We start from the raw sequence: 21,263 nt of genomic DNA on the forward strand, positions 1-21,263 counted from the left end.
CTACCCTTGCTGCAAGAAACCCTATGTGCCATGGTTTTTCAGACCAGGAAGACAAAATGGTTGAACAGCCTGCCCTTCAGAGATAAACTTTCTAAGAAAGATCTTCTATTGTCTGAGCTCCAGTGATCTTAAATAATCCTCTTAGCCTCTTTCTTAATGGTAACTCAGGCAGGATACCAAGGACCAACTCACTCTTTTCCAGGTGAGTTGGTGCCTGCCATTCTCAGAAACTTTGCAGAACAATTTAGCAACTGTTTTGCATGAAATGGATAGAATGGGTTAGTGCTTAGAGTCTTATATGACTCCATTCTTTTTTCTCATGTTGTGTCCAAAAAATTCCTGAGCACGTCCATCAAAGATTTTGCTGATACTTCTAAACTTGTAGTACAATATTCAGTGCAAGACCAATTTAAGGATTAAGTGAAAATGGAGCCTGGAAGCCATGAAATTTCTCCTCAGTAGATAGGAGCTGGCCAAGTCATCTGCGCACAGTTATTCTAAATATGGTCATATATATTTCTATTTAAACTGCAATAATTATTAATTAGCATATGTGTTAAATAGCGGGTTCTTTGGTGCAGGAATGAAGACGAGGTAGCTGAGTACAGGAAAACTCATATTTTATTTCGTGCAGAATCTGTACTGAGCAAATGGCTGCAACTAGCCTCAGTATATAGTCTAGCCCCTAGGCGACAGCCAATAGGTTTGAATCAACCATTGCCGCCTAGGGGTAGCCAATTGTAGCGCTGGAGACTTGTAGTCTGGGTTGCTGGAGAGCCGTTAGCTGCTCTCCCACATGGTACTACTATGAGCCCAGTACATAACAATATGCATATTGTATGTAAATATACATTCCATTTTTGATGTGCCTTGGTTTTCTTTGAAGAATAGATGATTCAGTTAAGCTGTGTGCAAGTTTGGAGAGTTTGAAAAGACATTTATAGAGATTCGCCCTCCCCCCCCCACACACCCATTTAAATGTTGCATTAGTTATAAAGTGACAAAAATACAATCTTTTTTAAAATAATGAAAAGGTAATGAGAAGAGTGATAGTCCAGCATCTGTGTATTTATAAAATATTTTTGTTTCCTTCCAAAGCATGCACAGTTTTCAGAACTTTTTAGGTGCAGCTTGTAAGTAGAGGGGACTTGTAGACCTTCATACCAAAAATTAAACATCTTTTCAAAATGCCTTAGAACATGTAATCTTTGTTTCTAGTCAAACAATCAACATATATGTACTTGAAGATGGAAAGAGATATCACCTCCTTTTATATTCCAAAGAGGAATGGCAGGAAGGGGATTAATAGAAGAGAATAAACAATTACAAACAATTAGCCTTCCTTTCTCCATCTCTTACTTCTGTTCCTCATTTACAAGCCAACAGTGCTGTTCACCAGATGACTGCCTGCATCTCTCCACAGCAAAACCCACTTTATGTTTTGATGGTATTTCAGATGATCACATCAGGCCGTTAAGATTACACAGTTCTTCCATTGTTTCCACATGATTTCTTTAATAGAAGAGCTTTATTCTATTCCCATAAACTTCAGGAAGAGTTGATAGGCCTCTCATTTCATACCATACAACCTAGTGAGCTGATGTTGTTCTCTTTCATTTAGAGAACAGAACAAAAATTTATAGTGACTGGATATATCCTTACCTGCACACACACACACACACACACACACACACACACACACACACACTAGGGCAGGGGCTGTGGACTTCAACTAGGTTATATAGGGGCCCAATTACCCACCCTTGCTCTAGGACAGGGGAGGGAACCTTGGCTCTTTTATGGCTTGTGGGCTTCAATACCCAGAATTCCTGAACTAGCCATGGTTTCATTTCAAACCCTCTAAATAAAACTTCCAAGAAATTAAATAGCAAGATTATGCATTATACAACTTCATTCTTTTGTACTCTTCATTTTAGATATTTCTGGGCTGTGGGTGAAGTAGAAAGCCCTGTGGTTTATTATTTATTTATTTATATAATTTATTAAATTTATCTGCCACCCACCTTGTCACAGGCGACCCTGGGGCGGTTTACAACATTAGACATGCTTACACTACTAATAAACACAATTAGATTTTCTCATACAAAGTCACTGCTAAGTACATAAATAATTCTCTCTGAAAGCTTTTTTTTACAAAAAATAATGTACCCATGTATTTTATTCATGTATAGGATAAATATTGTGGATTGTATTGAAGGATTAAAATATATGTCTGTAAATATTGTAGCCTTACATTTTACACCAAAGTAAGGCTTTTGGTGACCTTGAATCAGCTACCCTCTTGTAGGATGATCAATTTTTATAACGTTACTCAAGAATACTAAATGTCATAAATTTGGTAACAGGCTTCATATGTTGAGGACAAATGCCCAATGGTCTTCATCAAAGAAAAAAGGAAAATGTGGTAAACCAGTTGATTTCAGACACATCAACAATCAAAGTAACAGAAATCATGGGCATTCATTGCAAGCCAGTATAATGCTTCATGGACCATGATATCATCACACAAATGACATGAATATGTAGTATGCAAATTACTTTATTAGTATCACTTACATGACCCCACCTTTCCAATCCTATTGTATACAAAGGTAGTAAATGTTACAATACTAAAGAGAAGTAAGAGGATATCCAGGGCTTTTTTTCTCATAGAACGCTCAGAACGGAGTTCCGGCACCTTTTTTGGATGGAACCTTGTAGGGTAGGCAAGGCGGGTTGTATGACATGTGTGAGTTCCGGCACCTTTTTCTTTTACAAAAAAAGCACTGAGAATATCTATCACTTTCATGAATGGGCATTATGAAGCACTGAATGATGAATACGTAGAAAGTTGGAATAAACTGACCTTAAAAAAAAAAAGTATAGATGAACATTCACCATGAGGGAACAGACAGAACCAAGGGACCACTTTCAAAAAATGCTCCCCAACTTTGATGTATCCGTGGTTTTTCTTTTTCCTTCTATTTTATCCCAAAGGATACTTGACTGAGAATGTTGACTAGGCTTTCCATATGTTCAAAATGTGTCAGTAAAATATAGCATTTAGTGGTATAATTGAAAAATATGAAGTGGGTCTCATATTTTGGAAGGAAAATATAAGCAGTCATGCAATGTGGTTGTGTACCAGAAACCACGCAGCCCAAAAAAAACGTGCCCTGGATCCGAACCTAATTCCAACATTTTGCTTTGATATCTTTATATCTGCTGCAACAAGTTATGCTTCATGGTTATCTTTACATTAAATAAGGAGTTGTCTATAATACGTACAAATTTAATCTTCTTGATATTGGCATAAAGACATTGTTACTATTGCTTTTATTTCACATGTTGAAATGCTCAAGTAGAAAATAGTTTCTGAGAGTTTTATCACAACAACATAAGAAAAGGAGAATCCAGTCAAAACATGTAATCATCCTTTTTGGGTCTACCTTTGTTTTAATCTTGGTTACTCTTCATCATTACTGAGTTAAATGAGTCTTCTTTAAAAACAGATATTTTAATTTTTTTAAAACTAAAGCATTTGTTTTGCTTCTTTTTCCTAATTTTCGAGCGTCTTTTATTTTCAGCTTTTCCATTATAGCATGCCACAGTCTTTGCAACTGTTGCAAGTTAAAGGGAAAAATAGCAAAAATATTTGTGTTGACTTCAGAATGCTGCAGATTAAAAGCAGATGCATTCTCCAAGCATGTGTTTTAACTTTCATTGATGTGCTCTGCAGAATAGTCTCTAAGCCCGGAAGAAATTGTATTTGCTAATTGTGGGCAGTTGGACAGATGGGGAGCTAAAAATAATATTTTTATGTTTTATTACTATAAATTATTTTATTTCTTCTAACAGATCTGGTGAATTTCTCGTACTGGATTTATATAAATTTTTCCAACAAAGTTGTCATCAAGATGAGTTCCTTATTAAATTTAACTAATTGATAGTATCTATTTTCATATTTTTTTTTAAAAAAATTGGCAGCTGAAAGAAAATTATAAAAGTAGCACTAAGTTGTGTATTTATCATTCTTAACCTCATGGCAAGCTCATGGCAGTAGGTGCGTTCACAATTTCACCATGGTTTCACAATCTTGTTTTATTTAATGATATAATTCATAAATCTACCTGCTTCTGGCCTCAGGAAGGTATCTGTGCAAATTAGACCTTAAAAGTGAATAATTCTATGCCCCTTACTCAAATTTTAGTTAACTCATCCAGTGATAGAAATATATTTAGACATCAGCCTTATGAACATGCTTCTAAACCGATGAAGGTAAATAAATCTAAAAAGCTGTATTTATTAAACATACTGAATACAACATCTAAGCGAGCGACACGGGCATTCCCAGGATTTTTTTTTCCATTTCCATTTTTATTATGATTTAGAAATTAAATAGAAATCATCACATAGAAAAAAGAAAAAGGCGGCTATTGATATACAAAAGAAAAGAATCAACAAACCATTACAATATTTGGAAACAACTTGATTACAAATAACAGGACGTCCTCGCTTACCAACTGCCTCGTTTAGCTGTTTGAAGTTATAATGGTGCTGAAAAAGTATATTTATAACTGGTGCTTGAATCTGTGTCTATTGCAGCATCCCATGGTTATGTGATTGTGACTTAGGTGATCCACAGCTGGAGCTCATTTGCAACAGTCACTGCGTCCCACAGTCACATGGTCGCCATTTGCAACCTTCAGAGCTTGTTTCCTGCAAGCCGAAGAAGTTGCAAGTTGTGGTCATATTCATTCACTTAATAACCACAGCAGCAGTCCAGTGCAGTCGTGAGAAATTTCACTTTACATCCATGTAGCTTAGCAACAGAGTTGCTGGTCCCAACAGCAGTCAATAAGATGAGGCGAGGCAAGGCGAGGTGAGATGAGATGAGATAAGATATGATAAGATAAAATAAGATAACCTTTATTGTCATTTTTACTGTGGGCACAACTGCACACATTAAAAATGAAATTTAGTTGCCGCTTTCAAAGTGGAACACATACATGACACATACCTAACCATACTACATACAACATATATGTAGACCCACACCCCTACATATACAGAGAGGCCAGGGCAAATTTCAGAAGAGGCATTAGGATGGCAAAACAACAATACAAACAAAAGGTGGAGAACCATTTAGCGAACAACGATCCGAGGCAAGTATGGCAGGGACTGCAGCACTTAACCAACTATAAGGGCAGCACGAGGAGCATGGCAAACACCGATGCCTCATTGGCTGAGGAGCTGAATATCTTCTTCGCCCACTACGAGGTTAAAAGACCAGACCCCGTAGCCTCTGCTGGCCGGCCTTCTGACTCTCAGCCACTCACCCTGTGTGAACACCAAGTGAGAGCTGTATTGAAGGCTGTGAATCCCAGCAAAGCCGCAGGCCCAGATGGGGTGCTGGGGATAGTGGTCAGGAATTGTGCCGATCAATTAGCAGGGGTCCTGACAAGGATTTTTAATATCTCCTTGCAAACGGCATGTGTACCATCATGCTTGAAGGCAGCTACCATTGTCCCAGTCCCCAAGAAAACTGCAGTTGAGTGCCTGAATTACAGACCTATTGCATTAACGTCTGTAGTCATGAAATGCTTCGAAAGATTGGTTCTCCAACATCTTAGGACATGCCTCCCACTGGACTTTGATAAACATCAATTTGCCTACAGGGGAAATAGGTCAACAGACGATGCCATAGCTACTGCTTTACACTCTGTAGCAAGTCATCTTGAGAAACCTGGAAGTTACGTCAGGATGCTTTTTGTTGCTCGGCTTTCAACACCATTTTGCCGAACATTCTCATTGAGAAGCTGACTGACTTGAAATTCTCCCCCGCTATCTGCGATTGGATTCAAGACTTTCTTAGGGATCGGGTACAAACAGTGAGGGTCGGGTCTGCTTTGTCCACCCCCCTGAAGCTTTGCACCGGCACGCCACAGGGCTGTGTGCTTAGCCCCTACCTGTACTCTTTATACACTTATGATTGTGTATCATCTGACCCATCCACTGCGATAATCAAGTTCGCAGATGATACAACTGTGGTGGGTCTTATTACAGGTGGGGATGAGACAGCATATAGGGCGGAGGTACAAAAACTATCCATATGGTGTAGTAACAACAACTTGCACCTAAACATCGGCAAGACAAAAGAGATGGTGTTAGACTTCCGGAGAAAAAAGGAGGAACCTGCCCCACTTTGCATCGGGGAGGACTGTGTAGAGAGAGTTTCCTCCTTTAAATTTCTGGGAGTCTACCTCTGTGAAGATCTGACCTGGAAAGTTAACACAACCCAGGTGGCTAGAAAGGCCCAACAGAGGCTTCACTTTCTTAGGGTCTTGCGGAAGAACAGGGTAGAACAACAGCTAATGACCCTCTTTTACCGGTCTACCATAGAGAGCGTCCTCTCGTATGGTATTGTGGTTTGGTATGCTGGTCTGACAGCCGCGGACAGGAAAGTATTACAGAGGGTAGTGAGCACAGCACAAGACATTGTGGGCTGTTCCCTGACACCACTGGATGACATCGCCAGGGCTCGTTGTTTTGGAAGAGTGAGGAAGATTCTCAGGGATGACTCACACCCTGGACGGTATCTCTTTACTCTCCTACCATCCGGTAGGAGATATAGGAGTATAGCCAGCCGTGCCAACAGGCTGAAAAATAGCTTTTATCCGTGGGCTGTTAGGCTTTTAAATGGGACATAATCTTATGCAGAATTGACTTGGGAGACCGGTGTGTGGTGTAGTTGGTTCACATGGTGTGGTAGGATGGAGGGTTTGTTGTCACTGTGTGTTGGGGGGAGAGAGCACGGGGGGAGGCTCAGTTAATCTCAATGTACACATGTTGTACTTTGACAATAAAGGTTTATTTATTTATTTATACATAACAAATAAATATCAAATGCTGTGCATCTTGAATCTATAAAGGAAGGTGGAAGCTTGAGAGTTCACAAGGTTAATGCTGTATGGAATGAAACTATGGCTGAATCTGGATATTCTGCTACAGATACTATCTGTATACTGTTCCCTTTCTATTGTACCCTCAACTGATCATTCAAATATTTGTATGCCTTAGGAATTGTTTCTGATTTCTACTTGAATCCTTTCATCTATTTTGTGTTTTTCCCCTTAGAAACCATTCTCTAAATATCTGATTTGAAGTGTTCACAGGATTGAAGGTTTTCATTGAAACAATGAAAGGACCATTGTACTGCCTTGATTCAAGTCAGCCCATCTGTACATGCATGCAATGCCACAACACATAAGCATAAAGGACAGAGCTTGTGTTGTAATGGCATCATAGCCTTTAATAATTCACAAATCCATCTGCAAAGTAGGAGGATTTTGCAAATGGGGTAGAATTTGAAAGGAGGCCAAAGTCAGCCTCAAATTAAGTCAGAGTTTACGTTAAACCATGTGATGTAGATTTTTCTACCCTGTGTGACTATCAATAAAATATAGTATTAAATCTTCAGTGACCAAAGTTTCTAGGGAAAAATAAAGGACAACTTGAAAAACAGATTAATCTGAAAGAGATTCATCCAGATAAAAAAATTAACTGTTTATGTTTATAACTTTGCTGTACAATGGAAATGTCAAGAGCAAAACTAAGAAAAACTTTCCAAAAATGCATATTCTAAAACATCTAAAATTAAAACTTTCAAAAATAAATCTAAAGGACAGCTTTCTATAATAAAGGATTATTTTCACTGTAATTATATCTGAGATCTAGTTAAAACATCTTGACACTCAGAATAGTCTATGTTAGGGCTTTTCAACCAGTGGTACAGGTACCACCTGTGGTACATTGGGACCTGGCAGGTGGTACGCGACCATCCTAGAAAAGTAGTAGCGGGGGAAGGGAATGAGCTGAACTGGTGGTAGCACTGCATAAGCCTGAGCGAGAGATGGCTGGAGCTGCAGGGCTGTCAGGCCTCAGCGGAAGCCCCAGGATCAGCGCTTCTTCGCGTCTGTCAGGGCTCCGTGGAAGCGCCAGGATCAGCACCAGGCTCCAGCTGGAGCTTGGCGCTGATCCTGGCGCTTCTGCTGAGCCCAGAAGAAGCGCCGATCAGCTGGAATGTTGCAGCATCTCCAGAGTCTTGTGATTTACATTCAGATGCTTGGCAACTGATTCATATTTATGATGGTCACAGTGTCCCAGGGTCATGTGAAATGACCAAAACCTGCTGCAACCACCCAGCAGATGGGGGGGGGAATAAAAACCAAACCCCACCCCATCCCACCCCTGCTGCCAATCCTGAATAGAAATGCTCACAACAATGAAAACCTCGGACATGAGGAAGAGCGCCGCTGGACAGGCAGGCAGTTGTCTTACTCGGCTGTGGCTTGGGGGGCACTTTTTTCAGTGCCATTTTAACTTCGAACAGTCATTAAGCAAACTGTTGTAAGTCGAGGACTACCTGTACTTCATCACTCACAGCTCGGCAGATGCCTTAGTGGAAGCTTGGGAAAGGGCAGCCACTGAGGCTCTTGACCGAGTTGTACCCTTGCGGCCCCTGACCCGATGCAGATCCCGTCGAGCTCCATGGTTCTCCGCGGAGCTCCGGGAGATGAAGCGCCGGAGACGGGGCCTAGAGAGCGGTTGGAGGTCCAGCCGATCCGAATCCGACCGATTGCGACTAAGAACCCATATTAGGTCTTATCTCGCTGCGATAAGGGTGGCGAGGTCTAATCACTTCGCTACCCTTATCGCGTCCGCAGATAATCGCCCGGCCGCTCTGTTTAGGGTGACTCGCTCCCTCCTTAATCAGGAGGCGAGGGAGGAACCCTTGCAGGGTCGTGCCGAGGAGTTTAACAATTATCTGTCGGACAAAATAACTCGGATTCGGACCGGTCTGGACTCCGACTGGGCAGAGTCTGGCGATCAGGACGCGGGTGGTCTTGTCGATATCACTTGGGAGGAGTTTGATTCTGTGACTCCGGAGGAAGTGGACAGGATTATGGGGAGACTGAGCTCCACCACATGTTTATTGGACCCGTGCCCTTCCTGGCTGACTTATGCAGCCCGGGAGAGGACACGCAGCTGGTTCCAGGCAGTTATATCAGCTTCTTTGAGTGAGGGTAGCTTCCCTGCCGTCTTGAAAGAGGCGGTGGTGAGGCCCCTCCTCAAGAAGCCTGCCTTGGACCCAGCTGTATTGAACAACTTTCGTCCGGTCTCCAACCTTCGCTTTCTTGCGAAGGTTGTTGAGAGTGTGGTGGCGCACCAGCTCCCTTTGGTCCTGGATGAAGCGGATTATCTAGACCCGTACCAATCGGGTTTCAGGCCCGGGCACAGCACGGAGACGGCATTGGTCGCGCTGGTGAATGATCTCTGGAGGGCTCGGGACAGGGGTCATTCCTCTGTTCTAGTCCTATTGGACCTCTCAGCGGCTTTCGATACCATCGACCATGGTATCCTGCTGCGGCGTCTCAGGGGATTGGGAGTGGGAGGCACGGTTTTACAGTGGTTCTCCTCCTATCTCCAGGGACGCTCGCAGTCGGTGTTGACAGGAGGGCAGAGGTCGACCGCGAGGTCTCTCGTTTGTGGAGTTCCTCAGGGGTCGGTCCTCTCGCCTCTCCTGTTCAACATCTATATGAAACCGCTGGGTGAGATCATTCGTGGCTTTGGAGTTGGGTATCATCAGTACGCTGATGATACCCAGCTTTTTCTTTCTACCCCAAACCACCCCAGTGATGCCCTCAACGTGATGTCCCGTTGCCTGGAGGCGGTTCGGGCCTGGATGGGGAGGAACAGACTTCAACTCAACCCCGACAAGACCGAGTGGCTTTGCATACCTTCATCCCGGGTCTATTCGGATATTCCATCTCTTTCTATGGGGGGTGAATTATTACCCCCCGTAGATAGGGCTCGCAACTTGGGAGTCCTCCTAGATTCGCGGCTTACCTTGGAAGATCACATGGTGGCCGTGACTAGGGGGGCTTTCGCCCAGGTTCGCCTGGTGCGCCAGTTGCGGCCCTATCTAAGCCGGGATGATTTATGCACGGTCACTCACGCGCTCGTGACCTCTCGTCTAGACTACTGCAACGCCCTCTACATGGGGCTTCCCTTGAGGACCACCCGGAGGCTCCAGCTGGTACAGAATGCAGCCGCGAGAGTTGTGTTGGGAGTTTCCCGATACTCCCACGTGACACCTCTGCTCCGTGAGCTGCATTGGTTGCCAGTTGTCTTCCGGGTGAGATTCAAGGTGCTAGTAATGGCGTTCAAAGCCCTCCATGGCATGGGGCCGGAGTACCTCAGGGAACATCTGCTGCCGGCATCAAGCTCCCTGCGCCCTGTGCGTTCCCACAGAGAGGGCCTCCTCAGGGTGCCACCGGTCAGAGAATGCCGTCTGGTGGCCCCCAGGGGGAGATCCTTCTCTGTGGGCGCCCCGGAGCTATGGAACCAGTTACCGGTTGAGCTCCGGACGGCGCCCGATCTGCGCTCCTTTCGCCGCGATCTGAAAACATACTTGTTCGAGCAAGCCGGCCTGGCCTGAGGGGGGATTGGTGGGGTTTTTATCATTTTTATTGGGGTTTTTATTATGTATCAATTGTATTTTAATCGGGCATGCATTTAATTATTTTTTAATTTTTGTAAATTTCTGTGTTTTATTCTTGCCCTGTACACCGCCCTGAGTCCTTCGGGAGAAGGGCGGTATAGAAATGATAATAAATTAAAATTAAATCACTTTTTCCCTTTTTTTTTGGATGTTCATCAAGTTTTTGACACTTTGCTAGGCGACTGGTGGTACTCGGATGTTGCCATATCCTAAAAGTGGAACAATGGGTGAAAAGGTTGAAAAGCCCTGGTCTATGTCATACATTAGATATATACAAAATCCAACAAACCATGATAGTTCATAGAATTATGTGAACCAGGCTACTTTAGAATAATATAGTTTTGCTTTTCTTTAATGTGGAACATATATTTCACAATTTATGCTTCGGTATTTTCCAATAGGCTAATCTGTTAATTCTTTTGAAATGCATTTTCCACATTCTTATCGTGCGCTATTTAGTTAAGCATAATATTTAAAATCAAGCCATCACTTAACAACCCCCACTCTCCACAAATGGGCTCAGAAGTGGAAAAAAAGCCACTGGCAGAAATCCACCATTCACCAAGCCAGTAAACAGCTTTTGCTCAAGCTGGCAACAGGGTAGCTTTTTCAATGTGGCTTTTCCCTTACCTTCTCTTTCTTCATCCCTCTCTCACTGAAACTAATCCTTATGCCTGCCGCCATAGGTTTTTTTTTATTTATTTTTTTTAAAAAAAATCGTTAAAAAAAAAGTTAAACCTATTGGCACGCAGCAACTACAGTTCCACCATCGATATTTCTAGAAAACTTTTCCGAGCCACGGAAACGGCAAGAGGGGGAGGCTTTTTTTTTTTTGCGCCTCAGTGGATAGTTTTCCAACGCGCGTGAAATAAAACTCAAGGTGCGTCTAATTAAGCGGCGAGTTGGCTTTGAGAGGCGCCGCCGCGGTACCAGGTAGCGAAGCGCGTCCAGGCTGGCCCAGCAGGGGGCGCGGGAGGGTCGATCAGGGCGGGCGGACTGGCCGGCCCCCTTCCAGGCGGCGGGGGCTGCCTCGGCTCGGGATGGGGCGGTCTGGAGCTCCGGGAAAGTGACAAGCCAGGAGGCTGAGGAGCGAGGGAGGCCAGCGAAGGCAGCCTCCCGCCCGCCCGGAGAGGCCAGTTTCACAGCCCGCCCTTCGACAGAGCGGCGCGGAGAAGAGGGAGAGGACGGGCGAGCGAAAGCCCGTTCCAGGCCAGCCGGCTGGGGATTCCTGGATGTTGGAGTAGCGAGGAGGGACGAGGAGCCGGCTCAGGAATGCAGCGTCGGCTCCATCCGGGCAGCTGGAAAAGGAGCCCTTTCCTGCTCCAGCTGCTCCTGTGGCTGCACACCCGGAGCCTGGCCGAACCCGCCGCGCCAGGTAAGCCAAAGCCAGCCCGCCCAGCCTCCTGTTCCCGCGGTTGAAGATGCCCCGGCTGGCTCGCTTCTTCCTTTCTTCCCGCTCGGAGTTCGGGCGGCTCGTCCGAGTTTGCAATCAGAGGGATTCGTTTCTGCGGGGTCGGGTGGGGAGAAGGAGCCTTTTCACGTTGGGCGGCGCTCGAAGGGCACTGCCCGGTTGGCCTTCGAGCGACTGAACACCAGATCAACGTGTTGCGCGCAGAGGTGTGTGTGTGAGCGCGAGCGAGCGAGTTGAGTTGCGTGTTTGCTAAGACCGGTCAGTTCTGGAGCTCAAAGGTACTTGGAGGCGGGATTCAAGCTTCCCTAGCATGCTAGGGAGGGTCGGGAGTGTCAAAGCGCACGTGAGAAAGAGCAAATCTCTGAACACATGCAAGATAGTTTTCTTTGCAGCCGAGGGAGGGGAGATTGCAAATTACCCGTCCCGAACAGGGATTAACTGGTATAGCATTTAGGGCCTGCATTTGATCGTGGTTTGTGCCTAACTCCCTTCTTTGTAACCAAGGCGGGTTTTTGTTGGTTTTTTTGCTACAAAGTCCGCACTAAAACACCCCGGGATGCTGCATAAGACTCCAATCTTTTCGAATCCCCTGCTTTCCCTCTCCGGAACTAGTGGCCGAATCCGATAGCCGTGGCTTGCAACGAGCGAGGTTTCCGTATCCCCAAACCGGCCTGCCCTCCGCGCCTTTTGCCTTGAAAGGCTCCTTTCCCCCAACCGTCGAGCCCTCTGGAGTCAGTCGTGCACCGCTGCAAGGCGAAAATACTCTGCACGTGCCCTGAGCAAGCCTGCCCGGCAGTGGCGTTGCAGCCCCTCGGGTGATGGCTGAACCCTTAGCTAAAGCGCCGGCGGGAAAATTCAAGGATTGGGAAGGGCGTCAGGAGTTTGGTCTTTTTTTTTTTTGCCGCCTCGGCTCCTCTTTAGGATTCCCTCAGGCTTTTCCCGCTTCCTCGCCCCTTCTTTATGCTGCAGGAAGCATCCGAACGGGCCGCGTCCTCCCTTCTTCTTCCATCCTCGTCCTCTTTTACCCAGGTCTTGCCTTGAACGACATTTGGAAGTGGAGGTTTCGATCGGAGCAAACCAGGATTTCAAACTTGTTTACTTGCTTAGCTTCCCTCTTGTCCCAGAGTGCGGGAGAGTCAGTCTGCAGAGATCTGAGAGAAAGCTTTTAGGGTAACTCTTTGGATAGCGAGGTGGGGTTGTGGATTCCTAAATATCGCTGGGTTTGCATCTTTGAAAATCAAAATGACACACTGGCAACATTTATTTTATTTTATTTATTTTTATTTTAATTCCATTTATATCCCGCCCTTCTCCGAAGACTCAGGGCGGCTTACAAGCTTAGCAGTAGCCTTCATTCTATGTATATGCCTGCTTATTAGGGCTTTCACACAAACCCCAAGCGGCATTATTACAAAGTCAGCTTGTTGCCCCCAAGCCTTGAACGACATTTGGAAGTGGAGGTTTCGATCGGAGCAAACCAGGATTTCAAACTTGTTTACTTGCTAGCTTCCCTCTTGTCCCAGAGTGCGGGAGAGTCTGCAAAGATCTGAGAGAAAGCTTTTAGGGTAACTCTTTGGAGAGCGAGGTGGGGTGGTGGATTCCTAAATATAGCTGGCTTTGCATCTTTGAAAATCAAAATGACACACTGGCAACATTTAACTAATCAGTCTAGCTAGCCCTAGGCCTTATTACTCCCCCCCCCTCCCCCGAGTTTCTGTTTTTTTTGCTTGGGCTGAAGCAGAATGAAAATGGCAGATAAGAGGGCTTTATTGGATTCAGTTCAATTAGTCTTCAATTAAAGGGCTGGGAAAACTTGGTTAGAAAGGACGGAGTTGGGGAAATGCTGTTCTGAAGTTGACAGAGTCAGAGGAAACTTAAACTGGTTCCCCTGGTAGATTGTGGCGGAGTAAATTGTTTTTGGGTGGTGCGAGTCTTGAGAGGTGACACAAAGAAACCTGGAAGCGCAAGTGTGTTGGCACCACAATAAAGGAAAGGGAAAGTGTGTACTCCAGAATGATACTAGACAGGAATTTTTGACATCAGATTTTGTTGGAGATTACTGTACATGGAAGAGCCAAATCAGACTCGTTACATTCAGAAGGATTTACTGCCAAAAAATGTTCACAGGACTGCATCGAGGCCTATGTCTCAATTCAAGATAAACTAAGAGTGTAACATTGATGGGGCTGAACAGTATTGGTTGGGCCTGGGGGAGAGGTTATTTGGAGCTACATGTAAACTACTCCCACTCAACTGTGTAAATTGGAAAAAAAGATCACAAGCATGTGATGTTTACACATTTATGTTAGTGAAAAAAATTATATGCTCCTTTTACTCAGTGGATTCCAAAATGGCATACCAACCAATCACAACATTTAAAAAGCTATAGCAATAGTATTTTTTTTTATATTTTTAATATAGAGTTTTGCTGTATTGTTGATATTCAACAAAACATCAATTTAAAGTGTAAGTAAAATAAGCTAGTGCATTTAAAGTATTGAAATAGAGAAAAACAACTTGGAACGGAAAAGAACCAAAGGCATTTCTTTTTGCTTAATTTTTTTTTAAAAAAGTAAAAGTTTTGGACTGACTTATATGGAGAACTGTTTGGATCTTAAATCATTTATGATTTAGAAGATAGTTTTTTTAAATTGCTACCAGTGAATAACCGTTTTAAAATAATCTTTATTGCTTAATATTCTGGAAATCATATTTTAGAGGTAGTTGAGGCTTCCACAGTTGTTTTCAAAAGAAAACCCACACATAAAGTTTAAGATAAAAACAGGAATAAAACCAACACCTAAAAGAGGAAAACACTGATCCCAAATATTAAAATTAATGCAAACATGTACTAAAATACTAGGGGATGGGTAAACATCCCTCCCCAAAATCTTCTATATATACACGTACTTTCTTCTTCAACGGACATGCTGAAATTCAAAAGATAAGGACTCAGATTTATTCGCCTCATATTGAATTCATTTCCTGAGGTTGTAAGTGTTGGAAAGTTGCTTTTTCAGGTAACCGTTGTCATCCCAATTAAAGTTGTGAAGATAATTTGAACTGTGGACTGACTCTAGAAGTCACAAGCTGAAGTTTGGAGTTCTCATCAAAGACATACATTGCAAATAGCACCTTATAGTAGACAACCTTAGATATCAGCTCTACATGAATAACAAGCAGTTTGGTGTCTAGTAATGAAGCTGGATTTACAAGCATCTTTATACTGCATGCTTGCTTTTTGAGTGAGCAAAGGAGTTAAATCACATCCTGAACAAATGAAAACTTGAGTCTTCATGTATTTGATCAGGTTTAACCTTGTCTTGCCTATAGCAGACCATATTCATGATGTCATAGCTTAAATATTAATATTGGTTAATATACTTAAACCACTGCTACAGCTACAATTACCGGTATAACTTTGTGTATTGCACAGTATCTGGCTAAAGTGTATGTACACTGTTAAATTAATACATATTTACTCTTTGGCTGTTAAGTGTGTGAGTTGATTTAAGTCTAAGGTAGTTAATGTGTGATAGTCTAAGATAATATGATTTTTTTTCCTACAGGATTAGTACTCTGCTGTTTACAAAATATTCAGTGAGTAAAGTGGTGCTAGAGAACTAGCATCTGTAATTATACAGTATTAGATTAGGACTGGATTTTATTTTGGGATAAATTCCAGCAGATCAGAGTATCAGTTGTTAATCCAGAGGATTGCTATCAGGGAAATAAAGCAAATATGAGAAATATGGTTGCACCTGAAAATCATTCTGCATTTGGAATATGTTTTTGTTTGTATATGAGACAGGATTCGGCTACTACCATGCTAATATTAAAGCTTTACCAGAATAATGAAGACTTCATTATGCAGTTCTTAGCCTTGAATTTACCTACTTTGGAACTATTCTGGCATTGAGATGCATGAGACACACAAGTAAGGATATTCTCTTTTATATTCCGTAAAACAGTGAAGTAGGTAAGGTTGAAAATGGTGCATTGTCCAAGGATTCACAGCTGTATTAATGTAAAATAAAATCCCTATTGTAATATTGCCAATTATTTGTAAAGACATCAGTAAAGCAGATACTATTCAAGAGAAAGACTTCGACAGTTTTGTCTTCAAGATTTCCTTCCCATTGTTTATGGTGATTACATCAAATTATGCATATTAAAAATGCTTCTGATTGCTGTCTTTATATCAAATATTTTCCCCTTAAAAACACTACAGGTAATCCTTGTTTTATGGCCACAATTGAACCCAACATTTCTGTTGCTAAGCAAGGCAGTTGTTAAGTGGGTTTTGTCCCATTTTACAATTTTTTTGCAGTTGTTAAGTGAATCACTGCACTGTTAAGTGAATGATACCGACATTAATTGAATCTGGTTTTCCTATTGCCTTTCCCTGTCAGAAGCCAATTCGGAAGGTTACAAATGGTGATCTCATGTCCTCGGGACGCTGCAACTGGTATGTATCATAAATACATACCAGTTGCCAAGTGCCCGAATTTTGATCATGTGAGTTGGAAAACTGATCGTAGGTCAATTTTTTCAGTAGTTATAACTCAACAGTCACTAAACAAATGGTTATAAGTCAAGGACTACTTGTAGTTTGTTTTTCTTCTGATAAGTGATTAAAGTCAATCCAAGTGTTAATAGTTGTACTTTATTTGCTTTCATTCTAAATTTATTGTATGCATGCCAAATACCAGTCTGGAATGAATTTACAACAGATAAAATTTCTGATTTTAAACAGCTATTTTTTTAACATTCTTAAAATGCTGTAATTTTTTAAAGCTAGAGTTTGAATGCTACCAAATATTAAAAACCACTTTTATTTCTTAGACTTACAGTAACATGTTTTAGTATTTAACGTGAGTCACGTGTAGTTTTTCGGTTTAAAAAATTCAGGAATTCTTGTTCAACAGAAAATTACTTTAGCATTAGGAGAACCTAGTGTTTTGAGTAAATATATGTGGAAACCTGTGTTATCAAAATAATTCCCATGTAGCAAAAAATTTAAATTTGCTTTTTCAAAAATAAAGCTCTCAAGCTTCTGTAGCAATTGAAATCTCATGCCATCAATCTTGACAGATTGAAATTTCCATTCCCAAAGTTACTCGCATATCGCTAAGGTTATATGTAAATCTTCTATCCATTATTATTAGAATTATTATTATTCAATGTAAGTTAGTGACTGCAGTCACAGTCCATTTTAAGCCATGTTTTATTTGCTTATTTGATTAAGCCACAGTTACCTCGGTTCTCACAATGCAGGGTTACAAGTTGTGGTTGATGAATCACAGCATCCTATTCATGCTGCAAAGCCACAAACAAGCAAACTGTTGCATTAGGTACCCTGTTACTCTTGAGTTCTTGAGTTCCTCTAAGTTTAATGCTGAAAGACAGCATTAAAGATCAGCATTGTGGGCCATTTATTGAGGTTCACTCCCAGTCCCGCTTTTCTGTCTCTTTGCTATCATTGTTTCATCCCTCAGAATATGCAGACCAGAGTACAGGTATCCTCAACTTACAACAGTTCATTTAGTGACTTTTCAAAGTTACAATGGCACTGAATAAAGTGACTTATGACTATTTTCACAGTTACAGTTACGATCTTTGCAGCTCCCCATGGTCATGTCATCGAAATTCAGAAGCTTGGCATTTGGTTCATATTTATGACAGTTGCAGTGTCATGTGATCACTTGTAACCTTCTGACAAGCAAAGTCAATGGGAAAGTAAGATTCACTTAACAACCGGATTACTAATGTAACAATTTCAGTGGTTCACTTAACAACTGTAGCAAGAAAGGTTGTAACGTGGAAAATTCAGTTAAGTGTTTCACTTGACAACAGAAATTTTGGGTTCAATTGTGGTCATAAGTCGAGGACTACCTCTCTCTGGACAGGTGCATGGGTTGGGATTACAAGAAAAAATAGACCAATAATAGTAAAGGATGAGAAGGGAGCACCTACTAAGAAATAAACAGAAATACAGCACAACAATGATGAAAACTGTCCTGAATGCATTTGGGTCAATATAAAAGGGGGGGGGGATGACATTGCCATAGGAGTATACTATAGGCCACCCAGCCAAACAGAGCAAATAGATGAACTTTTTGCTAATCAGTTAACTAAGGTATGTAGGAAGCACATCACAATAGAAATGGGGGACTTTAATTACCCTGACATCAACTGGGAGACAAACTCTGCACCAAGTGGAAAATCAGACAGATTCCTGACAAACCTAGCAGACAACTTTGTCTCCCAAAAAGTAGAGAAGGGAACTAGGGGATCAGCCATATTGGACTTAATCCTCACTAACAGAGATGAAATGATAGGTGTTGAAGTGATCATGCAATATTGGAATTCAACATTATGCAAGCACAAGCAATAGAACACAGTCAAACTAGAGTCTTGGACCTTAAGAGAGCTAATTTGAATAAATTTAGAGAGAGCTTGGGAAGGATTCCCTGGATGAGAATCCTCAAGGGAAAAACAACTCAAGAAGCTTGGGAAATTTTGAAAAGTTAGATTATAAAAGCCCAATCTAGCACAATACCAACGAAGAAGAAAAACAGCTCTCAAAAGAAACCAGCATGGCTGCATAAAGAACTCTGACAAATTGAAAGATAAAAAGGTCAAGTATGAAAAGTGGAAAGAGGGGCACATAACTAAGGTAGAATATCAGCAAATAGCCCGAGCCTGAAACGATGAAGTGAGGAAAACTAAGGCTCAAAATGAACTAAGGCGACAAAAATCAAAAATAACAAAGCTTCTTTCAACATGTAAAAAAACAAGAAAAAAAGTGAAGGAAATGATTGGTCCATTATTTATTATTGGGACTTACATGCCGCCCTATCTCCCGAAGGACTCAGGGCGGCTAACAACAATAAAACACAATAATACAAATGTTAAAAAAGATTAAACTAACAAGCCCCAGTGATAAAATATTAAAAACATTTTCTTTTTAAAAACCTCTATCATCAGTCCAGGTCAGCCTGATGGAAAAGAAATGTTTTGAGGTCGCGACGAAAGGACCGGAGATCCGGGGCCATCCGGAGTTCAAGGGGAAGCTGATTCCACAGGGCAGGCGCTCCCACAGAGAAGGCCCTCCCCCTGGGGGTTGCCAGCCGACATTGTCTAGCCGACGGCACCCTGAGGAGGTCCTCCCTGTGTGAGTGCACCGGGCGATGGGAAGTCGTTCCTGGCAGCAGACAGCCCTGCAAATATCCCGGGTCTAAGCCATGTAGGGCTTTATAGGTAAGAACCAGCACCTTAAATCTCACCCGGAGGGCAACCGGTAACCAATGCAGCTCACGCAGGAGGGGTGTAATATGGGAGTATCGGGATACTCCCATCACAACCCGTGTGGCCGCATTTTGCACCAGCTGGAGCCTCCGGGTGGTCTTCAAGGGCATCCCCATATAGAGAGCATTGCAGTAATCTATACAGGAGGTAACGAGCGCATGAGTGACCCTATGTAGAGCATCTCAGTCCAGATAGGGGCGCAACTAGCACACCAGGCGAACCTGGGCAAAAGCCCCCATGGCCACAACTCCTATATGATCTTCAAAACTGAGTTGTGTATCCAGGAGGACGCCTAAGTTGCGCGCCCTATCAACGGGAGGTAACACCTCTCCTCCCATAACCAAAGATGGAACCTCTTGGACTAAACGAGATGTTGGTACATAGAGCCACTCAGTCTTGGCCGGGTTGAGCTGGAGCCTGTTCTTCTCCATCCAGATTCGTACCGCTTCCAGGCAGCGGGACATCACGTCGAGGGCATCACTGGGTTGGTTCGGGGTGGAGATGAAAAGCTGGGTATCATCAGCATATTGATGATACCTCACCCCGAAACCACGGATGATCTCACCCAGTGGCTTCATATATATGTTGAACAGGAGGGGAGAGAGGACCGACCCCTGGGGCACCCCACAACTAAGGGGCCTCGGGGTTAACCTCTGCCCTCCTGCCAACACTGTCTGTGAATGGCCCGAGAGGTAGGAGGAGAACCACCGTGGGAGAAAGTGGCAAGAAGGTGACAAGCAACAGGGAGAAAGCAGAATTACTTAACTTGTTTTTTGCATCTGTCTTTACAAAGGGAAAAAACAGTCCAATCTATGGTATCAAAAACAGTATCATAAAAAACAGATTAGAAACACAAGTTAAAATAGGCAAGAAAATGGTAAGTGAGCGCCTGTCCACCCTAAACGAGTTCAAATCACCAGGACCAGATGAATTACACCCCACGGTTCTGAAAGAACTGGCAGATGTGATCTCAGAATCACTGAACTATATCTTTCAAAGATCCTGGAGCACTGGGGAACTACCAGAGGACTGGAGAAGAGCTGATGTAGTTCCCATCTTCAAAAAAGGGGAAAAATAGATCCAGGAAATTACAGACCTATCACCCTGACCTCAATATCTTGGAAGATTCTGGAAAAGATAATCAAGCAACGAATCAGCAAACACCTAGAGGCAAACAAAGCCAACAAGAGTTTGTCAAAAACAGATCCTGATAGACAAATCTTATTGCATTCTTTGACTAGGTGACAAAATTAGTGGAATGCTGTGGATATAATTTACTTGGACTTCAGTAATGCATTTGATAAAGTAGACTACAACCTACTATTTGATAAGATAGAAAAATGTGGGTTAGACAGAATCACCACCAGATGCATTCGTAGTTGGCTAACCAGCCGTACTCAGCATTTGGTCCTCAATGGAACTGCATTTACATGGAGGGAAGTGTGTAGTGGAGTGCCCCAAGGCTCTGTTCTGGGCCCAGTGCTCTTCAACATCTTCATCAACAATTTGGATGAGGGGATAGATGGGGAACTCATCAAATTTGCAGACGACAGCAAGCTGGCAGGAAGAGCCAACACTCAGGAAGATAGGCTTAAGATACAGGAGGATCTGGACAGACTTGAACATTGAGTGCTATCTAACAAAATGAAATTGAAAGGTGAAAAAAGTAAGGTTCTACATTTAGACAAGAAAAAACAAATGTACAGGTACAGTATAGATGCTACCTTCCTCAGTAGTAGTAACTTGTGAGAGGGATCTCGGAGTCCTAGTGGACAATCACTTAAATATGAGCCAGCAATGTGCTGCAGCTGCCCAAAAGCCAACACAGTGCTAGGTTGCATTAACAGAGGGATGGAATCAAGATCACATGAAATGTTAATATCACTTTACAATGCCTTGGTAAGGTCACACTTGGAATACTGCATCCAGTTTTGGTCACTACAGTGTAAAAAAGATGTTGAGACTCTAGAAAGAATA

General features: G+C 42.7%; 1 protein-coding gene across 1 annotated transcript in view; it reads left to right on the forward strand.

Annotated features, from left to right (window-relative positions):
- Positions 1 to 11,657: 11,657 nt before the first annotated feature.
- The window catches only part of ROR1 (receptor tyrosine kinase like orphan receptor 1), a 186,606-nt gene continuing 177,000 nt past the window's right edge, over positions 11,658 to 21,263 (forward strand). The window contains exon 1 of the mRNA XM_081322646.1: positions 11,658 to 11,939. Within this exon, the coding sequence (XP_081178772.1) occupies positions 11,837 to 11,939 (103 nt within the window). The 5' untranslated portion in view covers positions 11,658 to 11,836. The remainder of the gene's footprint in view (positions 11,940 to 21,263) is intronic.

Source organism: Vipera berus (assembly GCF_964194415.1).
Source record: "Vipera berus genome assembly, chromosome: 3".
NCBI classification, from domain to species: domain Eukaryota; kingdom Metazoa; phylum Chordata; class Lepidosauria; order Squamata; family Viperidae; genus Vipera; species Vipera berus.